Source organism: Scatophagus argus, chromosome 15, assembly GCF_020382885.2.
Source record: "Scatophagus argus isolate fScaArg1 chromosome 15, fScaArg1.pri, whole genome shotgun sequence".
Taxonomy (NCBI): domain Eukaryota; kingdom Metazoa; phylum Chordata; class Actinopteri; family Scatophagidae; genus Scatophagus; species Scatophagus argus.
Window position 1 is genome coordinate 2,841,715 of NC_058507.1, and position 22,008 is coordinate 2,863,722.

At 42.8% G+C, this 22,008-nt stretch overlaps 1 protein-coding gene across 5 annotated transcripts in view; it reads left to right on the forward strand.

Moving 5' to 3' along the window:
* slc4a11 (solute carrier family 4 member 11) overlaps nt 1-22,008 on the forward strand; it is a 95,449-nt gene that overhangs the window by 50,090 nt on the left and 23,351 nt on the right. For all 5 annotated transcript variants that reach the window (XR_006845337.1, XM_046412086.1, XM_046412083.1 and 2 more), the window contains exons 4-7: nt 5,101-5,144; nt 8,241-8,469; nt 17,488-17,569; nt 18,657-18,780. Coding sequence is in view for 4 of the 5 variants with exons in the window: in XM_046412086.1 (XP_046268042.1) it covers nt 5,101-5,144; nt 8,241-8,469; nt 17,488-17,569; nt 18,657-18,780 (479 nt within the window). In the remaining variant the exon portion in view is untranslated. The remainder of the gene's footprint in view (nt 1-5,100; nt 5,145-8,240; nt 8,470-17,487; nt 17,570-18,656; nt 18,781-22,008) is intronic.

Genomic DNA, 22,008 nt, shown 5'->3' on the forward strand with positions numbered 1-22,008 from the left:
ACCTTCGTGAACTCTTATCTGTGAATGATAATTTTCACTCTTTCCACACATACGCAGACAGTGATGGTGTCTGTAGAGAGCTCACCATCCTCCTGTGAGGGCTGAAGAGTCCGTTAAACATTCTGCTCAGTATTGGCAGCTAATCAAATGAATTTTGAGGAGCTTACTGAAAATGTAATTCAAGGATGCTGTTTGTCGTCTCTCTGGGTTTATTTGTTGTTTTGACACGATCCTATCCATTCTTCAGAGAACTTTGTCACAAAGCTGTCAAATGCTCTCCATAAATAGAATTGATTTCATGATTATATATCTGCCAGAGCTGGGCTCCGTTCCTTTTCAGTTCAATCAATTTGACTGAATATTGGAAAGTCATGAGGAAAGGCAGGCTTCTCTCAGCCTGGGAACTTGAGGATTTCGGCTTTGGCCAAGGTCATCACTTGACCTTGATGATGCTGTGTGGGGTTTGTTTCATGAACATATAGTACACGGTATTGGACAAAACATTCCCTTTTTTAAAATTTTTGTTTTTAAATTTAAAGTTATAGGAACAGTAGTAATTGAAAGCTTTAGTGTTGCGTTGCTGGGCTGAAATCCCTCTTCAGTGTCGTAGCCTGCAGAATGGCACACCAAGGTGGTGGCTCCCATTTTGTAAACAAGGTGCCCTCCAATCATTGGGTCCTGGAAGGAGGCTCCTCATCGTTGCACCTCAGATCCAGGAGGAGCAATGAAAATTCCACACTTGTCACTGAACAGCCGACTCAGATCTTTACCTTTACCGTAGTTTTACTGGGTGGGTGGGGGGGAGTGGGGAAGCTTGAAGAAGGCTTAGGTTCATGTCCCCCCAGAAAGTCCTGTGAGGTTGTTCTGCGGGGGTTTTATATGAGGTATCTGGGCTACTACCCATTCGGTCCTTATTATAACCAGAGTGACAGCTGTGTCTGTGTTCCTGGCAAGAAGTCAAACACATTTTCAGTAGGTGATGGCCTCCACCAGAGTTGTCCCCTGTCACTGATTTCGGGCTTGGTTGGGTGTTGGAGGTGGAGTTTTAAGTGTCCTGTTTGATGACCTCAGCACCTTTGGATGAATGGATGAAACAGAGAAGTCAGGGCAGAGCGTCCATTCATGTGTTCATCTCTCGGTTCGTCGGATTCTTAGGGTTTGCGTGTTAATCCCACGTTTCTCAGCTCATTAATAATTAAACGGTAATCGGTCTTTCACACACATACCCTTTGTTGCACTGACACACATGTACAGGGTGATTTACAGTAAGTGAGAAGGTAAGATCTACATATTTCCATACAGATTGCTCTCCGCTGCTGATAAACAGCCTGAGGGTAACAGCTGCCCGAGAAGCCGATTTCTAAAATATTATCATTAGCAAGGACGTGTGTTTGCTTCAGTGAAGCTTTGAGTTTCTTTTATTTTTTCCACCAGGGCTTGACTTATTTTGTACAAAACAATGTGGAATATGGGATTCTGTCAGAAATATTGCAGGTATTGAATAAACTTGCAGACTCTCCTTAAAAAGGTTTCAGTCAGATTTGTTTTAATGATTATGACTGGAAGTTTTCATGATTGTTGAACGTTCTGCTGTGAACAGCAGTTTAAGTGAATGCATGAGTTTTATGCTGCTTGGCTGTGATTTAACCTTGATGAGGAATGTTACAGAATAAAGCTCATCATTTTGATTTCCACAGCACACCATGACTTGATGAATGTACAGCAACAGAAAACTGAGTTTTATGACAATGACGAGAAACTGCACTATCACACTCACGCAAAAGTAAAGAAAATACATTTAATCATTTATATATTTATATATTTACATATACATTTTGTTCCAACTGTCCAAACAGTTCAGCCACCATACAGATTTACAGTGAAATTACAGTAGAACCTGGTGTTTAACTGTCTGCACAGGATTTTCTCTTGTCCTTTTATGGACAACCGGACAACAACAGAGAATTTAAATATTTTACATTAACATACAAATGACGTATTCTAATGTGGATTGGATTCAACAGTCTGCTTAATAAGGTCAAATGGTGACATGATGGGTGCATCCATACTGTTTTATGCAGACTTTAACAATAAATGGGGACATCAAACGTGAAAGTTTAGGACACTGATGCTGAATGTATTCTTAGTATTCTGAAAGTGGAAAATTCCATACCAATTAAATTGAACCTTTTCCTACACTACCAAACACGTATTTGAAAAGTGTGTCCTGTTTCAAACACGACGCCCAAGGACACTTGAGCCTGTTTGGACACAAGATCTCTCCTATCACACAGTAATTCACCAGCCTGCCACCCTTAATGACTAAAATAATACAACACTTCACTCTGAGATTACATAACACTCGGGGTGGACGGAACATAATCAACGGTTGTATTGCCACCATGATCAAATAAGGAACCAAGTAGGGAAACAAGCCCATGTCACTTTTTTTTAACACTTCCTCTCCCTAATCCCTAAACCCTGAAATTCTCCTGGATTACTTTAAGCCACACAGTATATTGAGACCTGCAGAGGCCATTAGAAGGAGGTGATCATTGGGAAGAGGTAATCTTATATGAATATATGAATATTTCCTTACAGCTGCAGCCTGACAGCAATTAGAGCCACCACTCCCTCTTCCCTCTGGGAGCGGATAAGCCCGACCGTGTGCCTTTTTGATTGTGAGGCTTTGATGAACCAAATCCACTGCTCACGACACGTGCCCCCTGCCACAGTCTCATCACAGAGGCAGGGGCTGGGGCTTTCCTTTTTCCTCCGCAGCCTGCAGGGTTTTATGATGGCAAGGTGTTTGGTGTGGCGATCAAAGCCTCCCCCCTTCTCCTGCAGACTCATGCTCAAACACACTCACTTGTGGATCCTGGATTATTGATATTATGATATCCTGACGCTTTCCTAAGGCTTAGTGGCTTGTTAAAGGGGGGGGGGGGGGTCTTGCTTTTCCATTGCTGGAGGGAGGAGTTAAGCACTGATTGATTTCCAGTCGGAGCTGACATAGTGCATCACGCGGAGCAGAGGAGGAAAGCCCATGGTAACCTAATAACGTCCTCCCCACAGTAAACGGCGATAACTGCGTTATGTAACGCGGTGGCGGACTGTTTTATGAGAGTCAGCAGGCTACCGACAGCCTGCTAGTTGAGGGACTGAAGTGTGTTGAAAGCGCCGTTCCCTCGGTTTGTCCCCGTATTGTTTTCTAACATAAAAGGTTTTTCCTCTTTTTCCTTTTTTTACCGACACTGGGAAAATCCAGACCTTTGTACTTTATCTGAGCACTCGCCTCAGCCCCACAGACGTGTGTATTAAAGCCTTATCAGCAGAGAACTTCCAATCCCTGTTCAATGAGAGCATTTAGAGACTTGCCTCTTGACATTTTCATCACTATTAGAAAAAAGGGTCTCAGGCTTCTTTTCTTTACCGGCTGAGTGGTTGTTACTTGTGATCTTTATTTCAGGATTCAGTAATGAATGCGCCATGGCTTTAAAATGCAAAATACAGAACAATACAATCGCCATGTCACTGCAGGTTTGCACCAAAACGCTGAGTGTTTTAACTCGTAATTTTCTGGCTCAACAACAGCAGATGCTTGTATATTGTTTAAAACCTGAAGTTGCCCCGGTGCCCTCAGGGTTTAAAGTGCTCGCCATCAAACACAGCATTTTGTTGTTCATCTCATTCCCCGTCTCTCTCTGACACTCTCCACTCGTTTCCTGTCATCTTTTCATTGTCTACTCTGTATTAAAGGCAAAAAATGGCTTAATAGTTATGTTTAAAATGTACAGAACAAGATAGTCATTTTTAACGGATAGCAGGATAACAGCCAGATGTTGTTTTTGGTTGCCAGAGTTGATGAAATATTTAAGAGCTATACTTAAGAAATTATTTGTACTGAATAATTATACTGTGAGTTTTAGTAATCTAAAAATCCTACGTGCAGTATCCAGAATGGTTAAACACGTTTTTTTTTTTTAATTCTCTCCCTCTGTGTTATAGACATGTGAACAACTGTGATGAAGTAATTTGCCAAATAAACATAAACCTCCAACACGTTTTATGGGATCTTTATTTTTCCATCCTGGTCTGTCTGTTCAGGCAGATGCAGCAGAGTTTATTTTTGAGAATTTAACATGAAAATGTGATGTAAAATGTATTGATCCTGTTCTTGATCTTGACCAAGTCTCCAGTCCGGTCCCAGTTCCCTTAAAGTGCATCCATATTACCTTCACTTGATGTCTTAGTCCCTCCTAGAAGGAAGCATGAAGAGATGAGGAGGAAACCAGGAAACATGTTGTCAGTGTCTGATGATGATCGGCGGTCAGTTGCTTTAACAGCTGTGGACACTTTTTATGGAGTTTGTGTCTGCACACATGCACTGTGCTAATTCCAATAAAACATGTGGTTATCACTGCCGAGCGGCCATGTTTGTTCTCTGTATGTTTGTTCTCAACAAACACCTGCCTAAATGATGTAACAAGCCGACGGAGAGCTTGTCCACTCAGATTTAATCTTTGAAGTAAGAGATCATGAAAAGGAAATGGCTTTCTAATGATTTAAAAAAGTTCTTTTGTCATCCAGACCTGCAATTAAGACAGATATTCAACATGAGTTAACAGTTAAATCTGTCTTCACTCTGGGATGAAACTCCAGTAATGTTGCAATGGATCCGATCGATCTGATCAGCTTCATCGTCAAATCTGTGACAGATATCCAATAAGGGATCGTGTCGGCTGGCGCACGGCTCCTCAGAGCAACAGTAAGAGCTTTGGGACAGCATGCAAGATGGCGGACCAGAAAGACTTCCAGTTCAAGCAAGGATTGAGGGGCGAGGAAACATTTGCTGCCATCTATTTGATCGACTTTTAACTCACCTTTTGTATACAAATGCGTTTGAAATGGGCTATGCTTGAAACGAACAAGGTCATGCCACGTGTTGCCTTTCACACCTGCTGCTGATGTGTGGCCAGGTAGCATTTTGTGCTGAGATAACTGAGTGAGCAGCGTAGATTCACTGCTTAGACACGATATATGATGACGTTTTATTCTGGAACACTTTAAGTGTCTAATTCTTCTTCTGTTTGTCCTCAGATGCTGACGACTCTGGCTGCGTGTTACTGAACACATCAAGAAGGGTAAGCCTAAATATCCATTCACTTAATGCAGTATTACTTCAAAGAAACGGTGATCTTTGGCAGTCAAGATGTTTAGCACGTTGTTGATAATGAATGCAGATGTCTGTCAGTCTCGCTCAGCTTAAATCAGGAGTGAATTTTCTCTGTGAAGGAAACCTGATTTAAACTCAACGCCTCAAACCCCAGATCACATGAGGAAGCTGCAAAATACGCTGTGCACACGATTAAATGTTTCTTTCACCGAGTGAAACAAACATCAGTCATAACGTTGGTACTCTTTTCACACCACTTGGTCGTTTATCCACTGCACATCAAATGGGTGCTGCCTTCCACTGTGCTCTTTGTAAGTGAAGGTAGAGGAAATATCTTTGATGGATGTGGTTATGAAGTAGTACCAGTGAACATAAGACTGGAAAGAATATTTTTGTAAATGATGTAGTCTTTCTTTCTCATACTCAGTACCTTATTTTAAGCTTCATTACATCTAAGGACGTCCTAATCAAGACTTTTTGCCTTTGGGTCCTGGTCTGTGACTCATCTTTCCATACGTACCATAGCAGCCCACAGCTCCATTGTTCACTGGTGTCGAAGCACACTGAGGTTTGTAAAACCAATCCAATTTATGTAAGATATGCTTGACAACTGAGCAGCTCTGCTGTCAGGGCGAATATCTTCAGTGAAACTGCTGTCTGCTGCTGTTTATCTTCTCGTGCCACTTCACTGTTGTTCCATATTAGGAGCCGACTGTGGTGCTTTAGCAAAGGTAAGCAGCAGAATTTGGTCCGTCTTAATAAATCTGATCACTTAGAATGTAATTGAATCTTGCTGCTTATAGAGAAGCTCAGGAAATCCCAGTGAGATCACTTCTGTTGGCTGATACAAGGTATTTTCAGATGGTTTGCCAAAACATCTCTGATGATGCTGCCTGTATGCTCCTGTAGTTTTAATGGCTAGCCTGAGGTTCTGTGTGTCTCTTATCTTAATTGGCTTTCTGTATGAATGAACACTCTGCATTGTGGGAAAACGTCTTCGTTCACAGACGGACCAGTGTGCTGGATGCAGATTTTCATTCCAAACAAGCACATCAGCGGCTGATTTCAGTGGTGGTTCATCCAGAGAAATGAGACTGCTTATAGGAAACAAATCGTTATTTCAGGTTTTGTTGTACTTCATACAGTAAATCAGACATATTTAAAGGGATGAAATGATAGAATAAAACTGAAGGTCAAAGTAATCCCAGACAAGATATATGCTGCAATAAGAATAATTAAATGTGTCGCTTACAGACATTCTGAATAAAGTGATGGTGTGAATTCTTAGCATTCTTAGCTCTTAGCATTTTCATTTAAAACTGCTTGCCGGTTCTCTCAGTACTCAGAGTCTTAGTCCCGGCGCAGAAACCAAATACTGTCAGAGGAGCATACCAAAGTGTCAGACACTCAGGTCACACTTTAAATCAGTAAGTGGAGTGATTTAAAAACTGTGAGCAGTATTTTAAAGTCTGCTCTCTGTGACAGGACTTCACAACATTTGTAAGGTGTCCTTTGATTCAGGACTTAGCCAACACACCTGCTGCTGCTGCATTTCAGATCATCTGCACTTCAAGACATTCCAGGGTAGACCAGACAAGAGAGAATTACTGTAATCAAGCCTGCGAGTGAGGAGGGAGTGCAGGCGTCTGTTCAGAGTCCTCCCGACAGAGAGAGGACTGCACTACCAAACCGAAATCAGAATCACAAAACTGCATACTGACGTCTGACTTCATGCATTCTGTGATGCTGCAGTCCACACAGTGAACCAATTCATCCATGGGACTGATAGTGATGTGTGCGCAGCTGCGTATCATCTGCATACTGTGGCTTTGTAAATCAATCCCAAGGTCTCTGAGTGTGTTTCCCAATGGGACCGTATAAAGGCTGACCAACATAAGTGAGCATGAAAGCCAGACTGCAATAAGATGTTGTCGTGTGCAAATAGAATACAAATCACCTCTAATATGTTAATGTTGTTACCAAACAAACCAGACAAATGGATGCTCCACTACCTCCAGAGTTCAAGTTTACTTCATCTGTCATAGCACTTTGTAAACTCTCTTTTTACAGATGATGTGTAGCTGAAGTTGTTATAATTATTAAGGAGTTTACAGCAGCACACAGACGGCATCAGTTTAAACTTGCTGACCAAAGCTGTGAGGAGTTCGGCTTCCTCGGTACAAGCCTGTCAGAGATTTCACTTTGTTGGGCCTTGTTTCTTCAATGTACTTTTATGAAATTTTGTTCAAAAAACAAGGCCAAATGAATTCAGTTTCTTAACCTTTTAATCACTTAACCTGAGCTGAAAACCTGAGTCTTGACTCATTGCTACAAACAAAACAAAATCAAATTTATTTATAGGGTTCCTGCCACAAATAACTCCAAAGACTCGAGACATGGACTCACTGCTCAGTGCTTGTTTTATTTTCAAAAGAACAGCAGGGAATCCATTCCTCCTCAGAATTTCTGTCAATCACACAATCAATGAAATCGAGGACCGGTGGGTGTCTGGGCTCTTAATCGAGCTGTGTTCATCTCTCTGTCCATTTGTCTGTCTCTCAGGTTATTCTCAGACACCACTGCACCAATCTTGACAAACTTTGGAGAGGTGTCGTCTCCATGCTGTTCTGCTATGTGAAAAACTGCACCCTTTGGCTCAGAAGGGGTGGTATAGAGGGATACTTTAAGGTCAAAGCTTCAGGACACTTTGTGTAGGATCAGTCTGGTACCCAGAGTGGCACCCATGGATCCAAAAATCCAAACTGAAGCAGTCTGTCTGGATTATGAAATGAATTGTGGTCGATCAGTTCGGGATTAAAATAATATTTAATCCCTGGTGTCCGCCTGGTTTATCGGACAAAAACTTCTTTGAATAGTCCTGAAAAGCGTGACGTAACCGGTAGTTGAGTTGAATGGTAGCTCGGCAGGCATGTTTTCCTCATCTTAATTTCCCGAATACAACAGATGGATTCTAATCTTTAAAATGACATTGATTGGCACGATCAGCACACAAAGGTCAAGTAGAACTATGTCAGACTCTGAAAGAATTCGATTTTTTCCACAGTATGTGAAGCTGATGAACTTTGAAGAAGAAGTTCGGGCACACCGGGACCTCGATGGCTTTCTGGCACGGGCGACCATCCTGCTGGATGAGACGGCCGCCTCCCTGGACGACGTTCTGAAGAGAATGTTGCACCACGTGGGCCAGGACAGCCATGCATCCGAGCCCAGCTGCAACTTCGAGGAGGTGATGAGCATGCTTTTCACAGATGCAGGAGCTCAGGAGGTCAACGGTAAGCAGAGAACCTGCCGACATGCATGCATAAACCACAAAACACAATAAGACAGAGGACTTGCACCACCTCTGTCTGCCATACAAGCAGACCAGGACCCCGTAACATACGACACCTGACCTAAAAACATGTGACGTCTGCATGCCAACCCCTACCTAACAAAGAGCTTCACCTCAGGCTCACGAGCAGGATTGTCAGACAGACTTGAGAATGGTTCAAGAAGCTTTTAAGACCCAAAGGAAACTCTGTGATGTTTGAATCTTCGCTGTTCGTTTGCCCCTCAGGTGGACACAAATAAAACTCAATGTGCTGAATCATGCTGGCAACACGTGCAGACATCAAACGTTTCCCGGGAAAGCTGCCAAGTGGTTATTGTATTCACTAATGCACAAGCGCAGGATAGATTTTTATTTTTCATTGACTGCAGCCAGAAGAATAAAATCCGTGTTATTCCCATTTACTGCAGTTTATTCCTCTCACCAATGCAACCTGCTGCCATCCAAATCGTGTTAAATTAGTTAAATGTTTTAATTAACTATCTTAAACTTAGAAAATAAGCGAGATAATTTTGTAATTAATCCTCATATTCAGACCTGAAAATCTTAGCTTTGTTGTACCTAAAAGTACATAAGATATGCTTAAACTTTTCCACCCACCTTACTCTGCTCTAATGCATAAATTCATTTCTGAAATGCACCATGGCTTCCCCAGGTTCGGTGCCCATTTGTCGGCTTACAGATCCCTGTCACATTAGTTCAGTCCCTCCAGCGCAGGTCCTTTTGGCTGAGTAGCAAAGCCTCTTGGTTAAGGCGAATCTCCTCAGCCCATTAGAGCAGGAAAAATCTGCCTCCTTACATAACAGTATGCACCCATTGTTGGAGCCTCGCACTCTGCTGCAAGCTGTACCGAACACTACATTCACAAAACTAATTATTTGGCAAATCAAACAATGTCACAAAGAATTGAAGAAATGTTTTGTTTTTGTTTGTTTTTTTTAATTCAGTGCATTCATTTTGCCTGCTTGTGAAATATGTTGTGCAGACGCAGGACGTAAAACGTAAGAGGGGTTTTCCTACCGCTATCAGAGCCTGTGGAGGTAATGCTAGTGTAAAGGCCTGCCTGTCATCCACTGCGTCTCCAGTGTTTTCCCGCCTGCCTGGACTTGTGTCCGCGCTTGTTGATGGCTACTCAGAGGTGGGTGGTGTGTGACGCTCACCCCGCACGGCCGCCTCTGACAGATCCGCGAGGTGATAATTGACTTCTGTCATCGATCACTCACTTAGCTTTTCAAATGGCTCTCTGAGACTCTCGAGCTGCTGTGGCCGCTGCTACTTGACTGTTTCTCTCGGAGAATACCCCACAAAGAGGCCGCCGCCTTAACAAAAAGGCTTCCTGCGTGCGTCTGGGCTGTCTGAAAATCAATGTGAGCATGCAGGGTTTTCACTGAGTTTTGAAATTGTATAAAACAGCACAGAAAAATAGAGGGAAATATTTTTATATTAGTGATATTTTATTATTTAAACAATCTATGCCCAGAGAGTTATAGTTAGTTCACAAAACCAATATCTGCACAGCAGCGCAAAATGCTGTGGTTGCTTTGGCTGTTCACTTTTCATAAATTGAGCAATCTTAAAGGTGCAATTTGAAGCATATGGCCAGAAAACCATTCAAAAAAATAAACCAGCGTTATCAACAGAGAGTGAAGAAAAAACAGTGTTGACCTTACGTGGAAGACGTCTATGTATTGTGCATCAGAGGTGTCGACTGAAGTTAGCACGGTAACTAGCTAGCCGTGTGCCGTCCTGTCCTGTAACGCCTCTAGAGGCGGTAGCCCGACAGCCCGCCTTAGCTTCAGCTGGAAGATGTGCACGGGCTTTGCTAAGTTTCACAAGTTCTTTTAGCGTGTGGTCTAATAAGTAAACAAAACGTTCACAAGATTGCAAGAAAGGACATATTCTAAACAACTGTACGCCATCTGACACAAGACACAAACAAAATAAAACAAACTGCTAACAGTAGCAATTAGCTACAGGCAAAGATAACCACAGCAAACAGTACAGCGAGCAGCAGTCAGCAGTTACTGCGGTGATGTCCCTTCTTACGTTATTTTACAAGTTTCTCCTAATTAGCATATGTTCTTATGAAAGAAGTCAGGAGTCAAGTGCATATCCTTATCAGAGCTGTTAATTAACTAAAAATTCACAAACAATATATAATCATGATTTCATTTGCATATTGTGCAACAGAAAGTACTCTTTTAAATTAGCTGAAACTTGAGTTATCAGTCTGGGAAAAGCAGCAGCAGAGCAGAGATAAGATTGAATGATAATTAATTGCACATGGGATGATGTAAAGATTCCACAATTATAAAAATAAAATGATAAAAATGAAAATGACAGTTTTAAACATGCATTTAAGAGCCACAGTGCCCTACTGCACTGCTATTAAAGAAATGAGCAGATTTTTAAAAAAGAATTTCAGTCGAATTTGTATTCACATCATGAAAACAGGTCTGTTACCTGTGACTCACAGATTTTGATTTGGTATTTTTAATTATTTACAAAGAATTTGCAGCACTTCAAAAGGTTCTCGTTTTTAAAATCCTTCGCTTCACAGTCTTGTTTGGCACCAACTCAGACTGAGAATCCTGTCGCTGCATGTCGGATCCTTGAATTAAAATCACCAACATTCACACGTCAAACATTCATGTCACTGCTGCGAGGGGGTAAAATAAACCATTACTCCAGAGGAGGAGGAGGAGGAGGAGGAGGAGAAGGAGGGGGAACAAAGGGTCTTTCTGGGGGAATACATTCATATTCCACGTAAGTATATTATCAGCGGGACACATCTCTTCAGGTATTAATTTCTGGCGTATCTGTGTTCACTGTGCCACAGCGGGCCGATACGGCTGCCGAGTGGACCAGCTCATTTGGAGTGTAATGCTGTACAGCTGTGAGATAAAGGGAACAGGACGAGATTATAACGGGCGCAGAAAGAACGGAGAATTACAGAAATGAAAAAAGATGAAAGCCCACAGAGATAATTAGTCCTGCTCCGACTTGTTCGGAGGAGCCGGTTTTTAGAGGCCAACTTGTGCTGCTCACTTCCCTCCTGGGATTTTGCCGCGCAGCACAATACACACATCGCGCAGACTGCCGATGATGCAACGCATTGATGAGAATATCAGCCACTCCTCTGACTGATTAACAAATACCGCTTCATCCTGTAACATGGTCCGAGCTTTGAAACCCGTGAATGATTGTAGGACGCTGAGGATGAAGACGGTGCTTACAGCATTGACGAGCGGCTGTCACAGAGTGACGAGTTGTCAGTATTTTGAGTCATGATGTATTGTGTATGTGTAATTGTATTTTCCCTCTTGCTCTGTGATGCTGTTCACAGAGAGGCTCGGTGCTGTGTGCTGTGCACTGCCGATTGTGTGCCCTATTTGTGATGACTGTACCATAATTTCTCCCTAAATTGCTGTCACCTTTGATCGATCTCGCCGGCTCTCCACTTCGCCTCGATTTGCATAATCCTCCTGTGGGATTTTTTCTTTCTTTCTTTCTTTTTTTTTTGTGCCACCTCAAATCAAACAGAAAAACTGTTTCATAATTTGAAAGCTGAAAAGTTGAATCTGGTATTTCTTGAAAAACAGAAATGTGAAAAAATAAAATGCTTACATGCGTTCAAAACCTGACCCGACCTTTGAAATGCCATACAACATGTTCAATGAGTTCAAAAATACACGATCATCTGTTAGAGCAGGAGGATTATTACTTATTACTGTATTTCTGCACAGCAGCCTTTCAGTTTATTTTCTGACGGGAGCAACTGTAAAGATCCTGGATATAATTAACTCTGTTCAACAGGAAAATTGCTGAATATTTCTGAATCGGCCCACTATGTTCCTTCGTTATAATAACATGTCTTTTCCAGGCCGGTGGCGTGACGTTTCACTGTGAAAATCTTTCTGTGACATTCTGCAGAAATGATCGGAATACTAAACTGAAGCCATTAATTCAAGCCCTTTGCCACATGAGAAATGGTGGCCATACGTGTCATTTTTTTCATGTTGATCTCTTCATTGCGGCCTTTGGGTTTCTTTGCACTTGCCGAACACACAACTGCTATCACTGATAAAATCCAATTTTTGGTAATAGCCTGTAGACGGTAATCAAGATAAGATTTTTCTGATCCCGACAAAGACGAGACATTGAGGGATTTTCTCTGGAAAATGATATTTAATATGCATGAGGTAAAGGAGGGCAGGAAATGAAGCTTCTGTTCAGCAGAGATATTCATATGTGTGCCTGTTAACCAGAAAGTGTGTCTTTGTCTGTGTGTGTGTGTGTGTGTGTGTGTGTGTGTGTGTGTGTGTTTGTGTAAAATCTGAGAAACTGCTCGCCTGTTGATCAGAAAAGGTGACTGAACTGACTCTCCGGTTTCTCCTCTTTGGTTTTTCTCTCCATGCAGACAAGTCTCAAAGTTTCGTTTTCTTTGATGACGGTAAGCTGTGCTAATTGGATGAAAATGTCAGCATCAGCCGCCGTGAGGCTGCAATCAGTGGTTTGCTTCTGTACCAATCACCATCAGTATGCCGTTTGTGTTCCTCGCCACACTCTGGACTGGGTCGATCCATTGAGTCATCAAATGATTACAGACACCAGCAATCCCTCTGCGTGTCACAGATATCGATGCCTCTTCAGCTGCCCCTCAAATCAACGCCCTCTCCGACTTATTGCCCAATAATGTTATTAGTTCTTTTTGTAAAGCCCTGTGGGGGAAAAAACAACCTGCTGGATCTTTGTGAGTACCTGTGTGTTCAAATTGACAACATTAATAATTGACTGATAAAATTCTGATTAGTTAATCTAGCGATTTTGGCATTGGACTTAGACCCTCGGCAGAGAAAATGTTTTGGAGAGTTTAAATTCAGGTGATTTATTTTTCAGACGAGTTATGTAATTGGACTTCAGTTTGTCACATGTGCAGTGCTTGACTTTGTGGGCCGTTGGTTTATTTGTCATTAACGTAATCTGGTTTTTACGCAAGTGAGCACAATATTGGAATCGACACCCTCTCTAGATAACGAGGTGTCACCATTGACCCAGTCCTAGTGGCCCTCTCATCGTCATGTGACATCATAGCCTCTGTGTCCTGCATGGTGATTGGCTATGATGAATACCTAATATACAGTAAGTGTTTCATCTGCCACTGCTGTGTGGAGGCCTCCTTCAAAGTGTCCTCCACCACCGACACTTTGAAGGAAACCAATCACTTCCCTTTGTGTGTGTGTGTGTGTGTTTGTGTGTGTGAGTGTGTTGGCTGGCAAGTCTATTGACGGTTGAGACCGCGGTTAATCTCAAAGGTAGCATAAGATCAGGAGGTTTTATTGAGGTCACCTCTGAGCATAATGTAAGAAGTCTCTTTGCCAAAAGGACTCTTACCCTCTCACATGCTGGCAGAGGAATCATTAATATATGTGTGTGTTCACTGTAGATTTTCTGCTGCTGATTTTGGGCTGGCACGTCAGCCAGGAGAAATATTAACATCACTGTTTTTTGACTGCTTTAGCATATCTATTGATTCGTCTCTCTCTTATTTGTGACAGACTGCATTATCCTCATGTGATTTACAGAAATTGCAATCTGTTTTTCGCCCCCTCCAACCAAACAGTGTGGATAATGCAGTTAAAGAATTCACCAAGAATCCCGTAAGATCAAAGGGGGCAATCCAGCCATCCGGTCTCGCCTTCCTCATATTTTTTCATCGCTTTCCATTGAAGTTTGTCACATTTGATATGCTGCGTGTGAGCATCTATGGGTTTTTTTTCCCCTTTTCTGTGGTGTTTGCATACCAAAAGCTGACGAAACAGTGCAGAAATCCTCACATAACTGACAAATATCAAAGGTGCATGTCTTAATTAGTCCACCTCTTGCTCACATCAGCCATCTTGCTCACACACTCCCTCTCCTCTAACATCCAAGTCAGGTTTGTTCACACCTCAGCCGGGGATGTAAGACATCTTCCAATGTCCCACACATGATCTCAAGCATTCCCAAAAGGAGGTTGGGGTGGGCGTGAGAACATCTGCAAAGTAAAGATGCAGTCACAGCAGATTGAGTTCTCTAATGACTGACTTACTTCACTTGGATGTTTGACCTTCACTGTGCAAAATGATGTACAGCATGTGCAGAGTTTTACACTAAAAAGCTGCTTCCACATTAAGACATGTACAAGCGAGCAGCTTACTTACACAGGTGTCATGTGGCAACCAAATCGGCAGAATCAGTGTTGGCGTCAAGACATTTCAGTTCTCGGTTTCAGGTTTAGACCGTGCTGTACTTAACGTCTGGTTTAGGCGCAAAATCTCAAGGTTAGGCTTCGGCAAAGGCCATGCTTTGCTCTAAAATACCTGCTTTAGCTGCCACGAACACGGCTGAAAAATCTCCCGATGAGTCCATTTAAAATGTCCTCAAAGGTGGCTACAAAGTGACCCGACAGCCGCTTTGTTGGTTGGATGAAGCGGTCTCGCACTTCACCTCCTGATAAAGAAGTCAGCTCATATACCTGTAATCACGAACAATAAAATGGACGTGATATCTAACAAAGCTAACATATCTGTGGCTTGTGGAAAGGCTAACGTTTTGTTCTGGCGACTGGGCTGGATGTGGGTAGAAAACCTCACCGGTGCACACACTCGTGAGTCTTACGTTCAGCATAAACTTTTAAAATGAACAATATTTGCCTATTCATAGATTCTGGACAAGGTTACTTCATGATTTATGAGATTTATGACAGGGTGCTCCATTAGAAGCTAATATCGTATGCCATTTTAAAGAAGCTTCCCACTTTTAGTAACAGTGAGCACTGAGGCGGCGTTCAGGCTCGGCTCTGGCTGCGGGACACTGAAACGATCTCTCTCACTCTGAAAAGATGTTTGTCTCTGAAAAAGAAAAAACAGCGGCGGTTCTCATATGAAGGCTAGCAGCGTTAGCCGTTAGCTGGTCTGACATCTGTTGGAATGGAAGAGCACAGCAGCTCCTCCTCCTCACTTGTGTCTCGTGTAACCTCTGCCTCCTCCTTTTTCCTCCTCTCTCTCTCTCTCTCTCCGCTCTTTATCTTTTAATCTTTCTTTTGTTCTGTTTGCGTGTCTCTCTCTCGTTCGGTCTCTCCCCTCTCCTCCCACCTGACGTCAATGAGAAATTGGATGGTTTTTGATTATTACATGGCTGTCAGGCTTACTGCTATTAATTGAATTGAATCCCAGTCCACCACCCAGTCCTCCTTCTCTGTCCCTTTTTCTCTTCTCCCTCCGCCTCACTCTTCTTTTCATCTCGTCTCACTCCTATTTTCCTTCTTGTTTGTCACGTTCTTTGTGGTTTGTTTGATTTTTTTCTTTTTCATTCCCTTGGTCTTTGCCCCTGTTTCCGTTGCATGATTTTTTTCATCTTTCAGTTTCATCCTGTCTCTCTCTCTGCATGTCTCCTCCTCTTCGTTCTCTCTTCCTGTCTCCCTCCCTTTTTTTATTTTTCTCTCTCTCTCCACATCTCCCTTGTTTCTCCTCTTCCACCCGTCTCTCTCTCCTCTCTCTGTCTCTCCCACCCCCCCATACAGCTTTTATTCCCTCCCTGTCATTCTGTCTCTCCACAGGTTTCTTTTTACCCTTTCTTCCTCTCTCTCTCTCTCTCTCTCTTAATCTAGATGCTCTCTCTCTCTCTCTCACTCTTTTTTCCTGTCTCTCTTGTCTGCCCCCCCCTCCCCACACACACACACACACACACACACACACACACACATATTCTCCCTTCCCGACTCTCTCACTCCTTGAGCACTGTGATACTGTTGTCATGGTGACGCCCATCATTTTCTGGCATGAATGGAGGATACTTTATTGATGAGGCGGCATGGCAGCGAGAGACGGAGAGAGAGAGAGAGAGAGAGAGAGAGAGTGATGGAGAGAAAGACAAAGACAGACAGAAAGAAAGGGAGAAACTGCTGGCAGGGAAAATCAGAATGATATGGAAATGATCGTCCCCGCTGCTTACGATACAAAACATTTCCACCCTGTAATTTGCTCAGTACTGATGAGTCAAGGAGGACGTGGCAAGCCAAGGCACGCCGAATCTTCTGTCGGGGTTTGGGATAGTCGGGGCCACCGAAGAATATCCCCCAAAACACTATTATTCATCACTCTCAGTGTGAGAAGTCGGAAGGGAGATTCCTCCTGTTAGGAAGCAGCGAGCCGGGTTCGGCGGTGCCCCTGGTTGCCCGTTTTTAACGATTTGCACCGTGTGCAACATGGCAGCATAACGAAATGTGTTTTCTTTTTAATCTGTGAACGTGAGCGGCGACGCTTTCTGTGGTTGGATGGACATCGTTATTAGCGTGTCGCGGCATGGTGTTTGCACACAGTGCAGACTGGCATCGCCGTGTAAAGCAGAAGGCGAGCTCGTTAGACGCTTCTGATGTAGACATCACATTGAGAGGCTTGGCACCGCAGATAAGGCTCTAGCTTTCTATTGAACATTTTAGGCATTTGGCTGACACCGTTGGAGCAGATAGAAATCAGAGCCAGGTTTTATTTTTTATTAAATAGATTAAACACTGGATGTTCTGATACATGTGATGATGATCGTGCAGAATGGTACTAAAATCCTGAGTTCACTCTGCCCAGCGTCCTCAGATTATGAAAATAAATTAATGATTAGGGTAAATTTTGTCCTTACAGAAATCATGTTTTTAATCATTTTACTGTTTTTACTCCTTAAAAACCTCTTTCAGGACAAATTTAACCTTATGCCGGGCCAACTTTGGTCCACTTTGGGCAACCCGATGTGGTTACATGTTAGGATTTTTACACTCAGCTGCATTTCCGGTGCCTTTAAGACCCGCACAGAAACGACGAAGAGTTCAACACTGTGTAGCACAAAATAAGAATGTGTGAGGATCAGACTGGACTTGCGGTGGCTCTCGGTTAACCCGTGTTTGACCTCTGACCTTTTCCCCCCACAGTCCACCTGCTGTCAGAGACGATCCAGGGGGTGACAGCCACCGCCACCGGAGTCCAGTACCAGCAGTCCTGGCTCTGCATCCTGTAAGACATGATGTGTGTGTGTGTGTGTGTGTGTGTGTGTGTGTGTGTGCATAGATGATCAACAAAAATGATAATTTGTTTTGTATTTGTTCTTCTCAAATGTGATCATTCTGAGCCATCTGAAGACGCCATGTTGGCCTTCACTACAGGCTGTTGTTGATATTTTGTCAACTAAACAGTCAGCGAATTAAGAAAAAATAATCAACTGATTGATAATTACCACATGTGTAATATATTTCACAAAGCTCACACTTGAAGCCAAAACAGCAATAACAATAAATGCATGAAATGAGAAGGTATTAAATGAATAGTTTGAGTCTTAATGAAATGCCAACAGCATGTACAACGTCCTGTGAAGACCATGTAACTCCAGCATCAGAATCACATGAGCTAACAGTCTGATTTGTGATGAAACTATTCTCAGACAGTCCGATGGGTCATAAGCCCATAACGATATCACGATGTGACAGGACGCCTGGAGATGAAGTCAAGCTGTTCAATGCCAAAACATTCCAGTTTGTTTTTCTGTCTCATACCAGCAGTCCACAACGCCTGACCACAACTGGTCCTGAACCTTAACCACATGTTTGTTACTGTAACCAAGATGACGAAGGTCCCCTGAACCTCAACCAAGTTATCAATTCTAACTCAAACCACCATGTTTCCCTAAAGCTAACCAAGTTGTTTTTGTGCCTAAACCTTAATGAACTTTAACCATAGCTTTGTCACGTGATTTGTCAACAGGGAAGTTTAACAATGGAAAAAAACTTCTATGTGCCAAAGAACTGTTTTATCATTTAAATTCTGAGCAAAACTTAAATGAAGAATTCTAAATCAAACATTTTGAATTCAGCCATCAGTCCAACTGATTAAACTACAGGAGTTTAAGTGCGAATGCGGTATATTTGTCTGTATACACATGCATTAACATATACGTGAGTGTGTGTTCACCCAGCACATTTGAATGCTGTCTACCTGTAGCTAACAGAGCGAGAGCGTGAGGCTAATCTATGGAAATGCGGGGTGCTGCCGTTGAGGTGAGGCGCTGACATTTCTAAAACCTCCTCCCTCTCCCTCTGTGCTCCAGCTGCAACGTGAAGCACCTCCAGAGGCGTCACGTGTGCATCTCCCGCCTGGAGAGGCCGCAGAACTGGGGGGAGAACTGCTGCGAGGTCCGCTACGTCATCCTGATTCTGGCCCCGCTCAAAATGGTAACGGCCTTCCCCCAGAGGGAGGAAACGATACGTGGGACTGCGGAGGCGTTCGTAGACTCGCTTGTTTTGTTCATGTTTCACTCATTAAAGTTCTCTTTTCATATCATTTATCGTATTTTTTACTCATAGCTGACTGTTAAGTTGCTGCTGCCCTTTTTTTAAACTGCGTCAGTCATCTATTCATAATGTTATTGAAGAGATTTTTGCAGTTATTTTGCTTTTTTTTAATCACTCATGCATGCCCGAAATTAAAAAATAATTAGCTGCAGGTATATGGATTACTAAAGTCCCACTTGCCATATGATCAGTGTAAGCATCCCGCTGCTGTAGTAAGTAATTGATAATTTCCATATTCAGCTTAACAGTTACAACTGTTTTTTAAATTACTTTGCTCTCTCTCTAACTCAGTCACAGTCAGCTACCTGCCACAAGAGCAATTAAGTTTGCTTTTCTGAAAAGCAAGCCCAGTTCTGGATGAAACTTTAGAAAGGATAAATATTAGTTTAAACAGTTTTTCACCTGGTCTCGATTCAGACTGCCATGAAAAGCGGTAACAAAAGATCCGGTTGTGGTGATGACCAAATATTTTCTGTAATTCAAAGGAAAAAGACAAAAGAGTGACTGATTATGTGCCACAGTAAGTGAAGTAATCAGAAATGAACAAACAGTTAATCCACAGTGTTTAAATGTGCAAATGAGTTCCACTCTTTTTTGCATTATTTTATATTATTATTTTGAAAATGAGACCCAAATCACAGCAGAAGATGGCAGCTTTAGACACATTTCTTGTTTGCTCTTTCCTCCATCAGAGTATTAATTTAATTTTTGAGGTCATTTCCTACCAAATGTTCTTGGGTTTTATGCTTAAATTCGGCATAGTGCTACTAATGTAACTGCAAAGCTGCCAAGTGTCTGTTGAACTGAATTCAATCCAAGGGCCTCTCGGTATCTTGCGTGGGCACCGAGTGTCCTGTTGGCTGAACCTTTCGGGTCGGCGCCGTGTGCAGGATAGCTGTTTTTCTCTGCTCTGAAGAGCTTGTTGCAGCCAGTGGAGAGTGCCACAGCTCCTGTAATACCCACCACTCCCATCAAAACATGAACTTTCCCGGCTTCCCGTCAAGCCACTCAGCCCTCCTGTCCTCCTCTGCTTCGTCCATCCATGCATGCTCAGACACACATCGGTCTTCTGTCTTGGGTCGGCTCGGATTGTTCCCCCCACCAACTCTCCGTCAAACTGTGGGTGGAGGGTTTGGATTGGTAATCAGCAATGCCTCAGCTCACTGCGTCATGTTTTCTGTTTGTTTGTTTGTTTGGTTTCCATTTCTTCTTTCCCATAAACCCTGTTTTGTGTTTGTGCCCTCTGCAATGCTTCCAGCGCCCTCCTTGCCAGTCTTCCAGAGAGCAATCACAACCACTAATGGCATTTTCAGAGACATTAATCTGAGCCCCAAGTAAACATAAAGCACTATTACGTCTCAATTATCCTTGATGGTGACTGCTTCTGCAAGAAAAAAATCTTTGAAGGGGCACGATGGTAATGATAATAGGAATTCCTTTGGTTGGTAAATGTATGTAATCTAGCTTGTGTAAGGGTGGATCATTTCCATCAGCCACCATTTAGAGAGCTTTACAGCATTTGTGGCTTTCTTCCCCTCCTTCTCTTTACCCAGCGTGAATGTGCTGAACAGACGTGACCTTTCTTCACAAATGCTCTGTTTCTCATTCACTCACAGCTAAGCACATACCTGAAAGTGCCTGTCAACAAAGTCATGTACCTTTGCCCTCAGAGAAACTCCTCCAGCTCTTCTGCTAGTCAGCTGACCTTCGTCTTTGGTGTGGTTGACACTTTGTTACTCGCTTTCTGCGCTCTCTGCAGTTATGGCAACAGGCGACCAAATAAACCACACTTTTACCTTGAGTAAAATTAGGTATTTCATTAGGTTTGAAACACTGACTGTATTTAAAGAGCTCCCCAAAAGTGAAGCCAAAATATCTGGACCCCCCTCCCCCTATGGCTGTTGCAGCCGATACCACCGCTTCACCACCCAGCTGATACTGCACGGACTCTGGCTCCAAATGATGTCATCAGAACAAGATGGCAGCGCTTCAAATGTGAGATATTTTGGTTTCACTTTTGCACAATGGGAGAAAGTGGAGACAAGTGGTTCTGTCTCTATATATGTCAGTGGTTTGAACACTGTTGGAAACATCTGGGACACCTCAACAATCTATACAGCAAAGGCAGAATCTGGACGTTTTAAGGCAGAAATGCATACCACTATACCACTATATCTTACATATTTATGTGTGTAAATGTCTCGACAGCGGTTGGATAAATCATACTGATTCCTTGACTTTACCCCAAGCGCCATCATCAGATCAAAATTTAACTTAATTTGTCCACATTAGGATCAGCAGGTTAGCCTTATCATTTTTAGCACATTAGCATTTAGCTCATAGCACACGGTCTCGCAGGGCTTTTGCTGTGACTTTAAACTGCTCTTGTTTTTTTGTGTGTGTCCACTGGAATCAGTTGTATCTTCTGTAAATCCAAGATCACTATAGTGGCTGTCCTCTGCAACTCAAACCGCAAACTGTTGAGAGTGTGTGTGTGTGTGTGTGACACATTTACACACATAAATATGTAAGATATAGTGGTATGCATTTCTGCCTTAAAATGTCTCAACCAGATTCTGCCTTTTCTGTATAGTTTGTTGAGGTGTCCCAAATGTTTCCAACAGTGTTCAAACCACTGAGACAGAATAGAGAATATACACACACAGGGTGAGTGTGTGTGATAGTCATGAGCGAGATTTTTGATAGCAGAAACGTAGCCTAACTGAAGGTAGGCTATCCTGTGCATTCACGCACAAAGAGAGCCTTCAGATTAGTAAAGATCCGTTCCCTGAGCTCTTTCAGCCCCGGTTGAAATTCAGTTACCACTGTGAAAAAGCTTAAAGGCTTTAGTTATTCTGTTTGCTGCAGCTGCTGCTGTGCGCATTGAGCCCAGCTATGCTGCTATCATCACCACCTGGCTAACAAGGCTTCCCTGGCAGCGCCAGTCTCAGAGCCTGCCAGTACATTATCACCATCACTCTGTCATTTGTGACACCATTATTTGTAGTAGATGTGAGATTATTGACAAAAGCCCCCCAAAACACCCAGCTCCAACCCCCCCACCCACGCAACACCTTTGAAGTTGTAATGTATAGACGGATCTGTCCT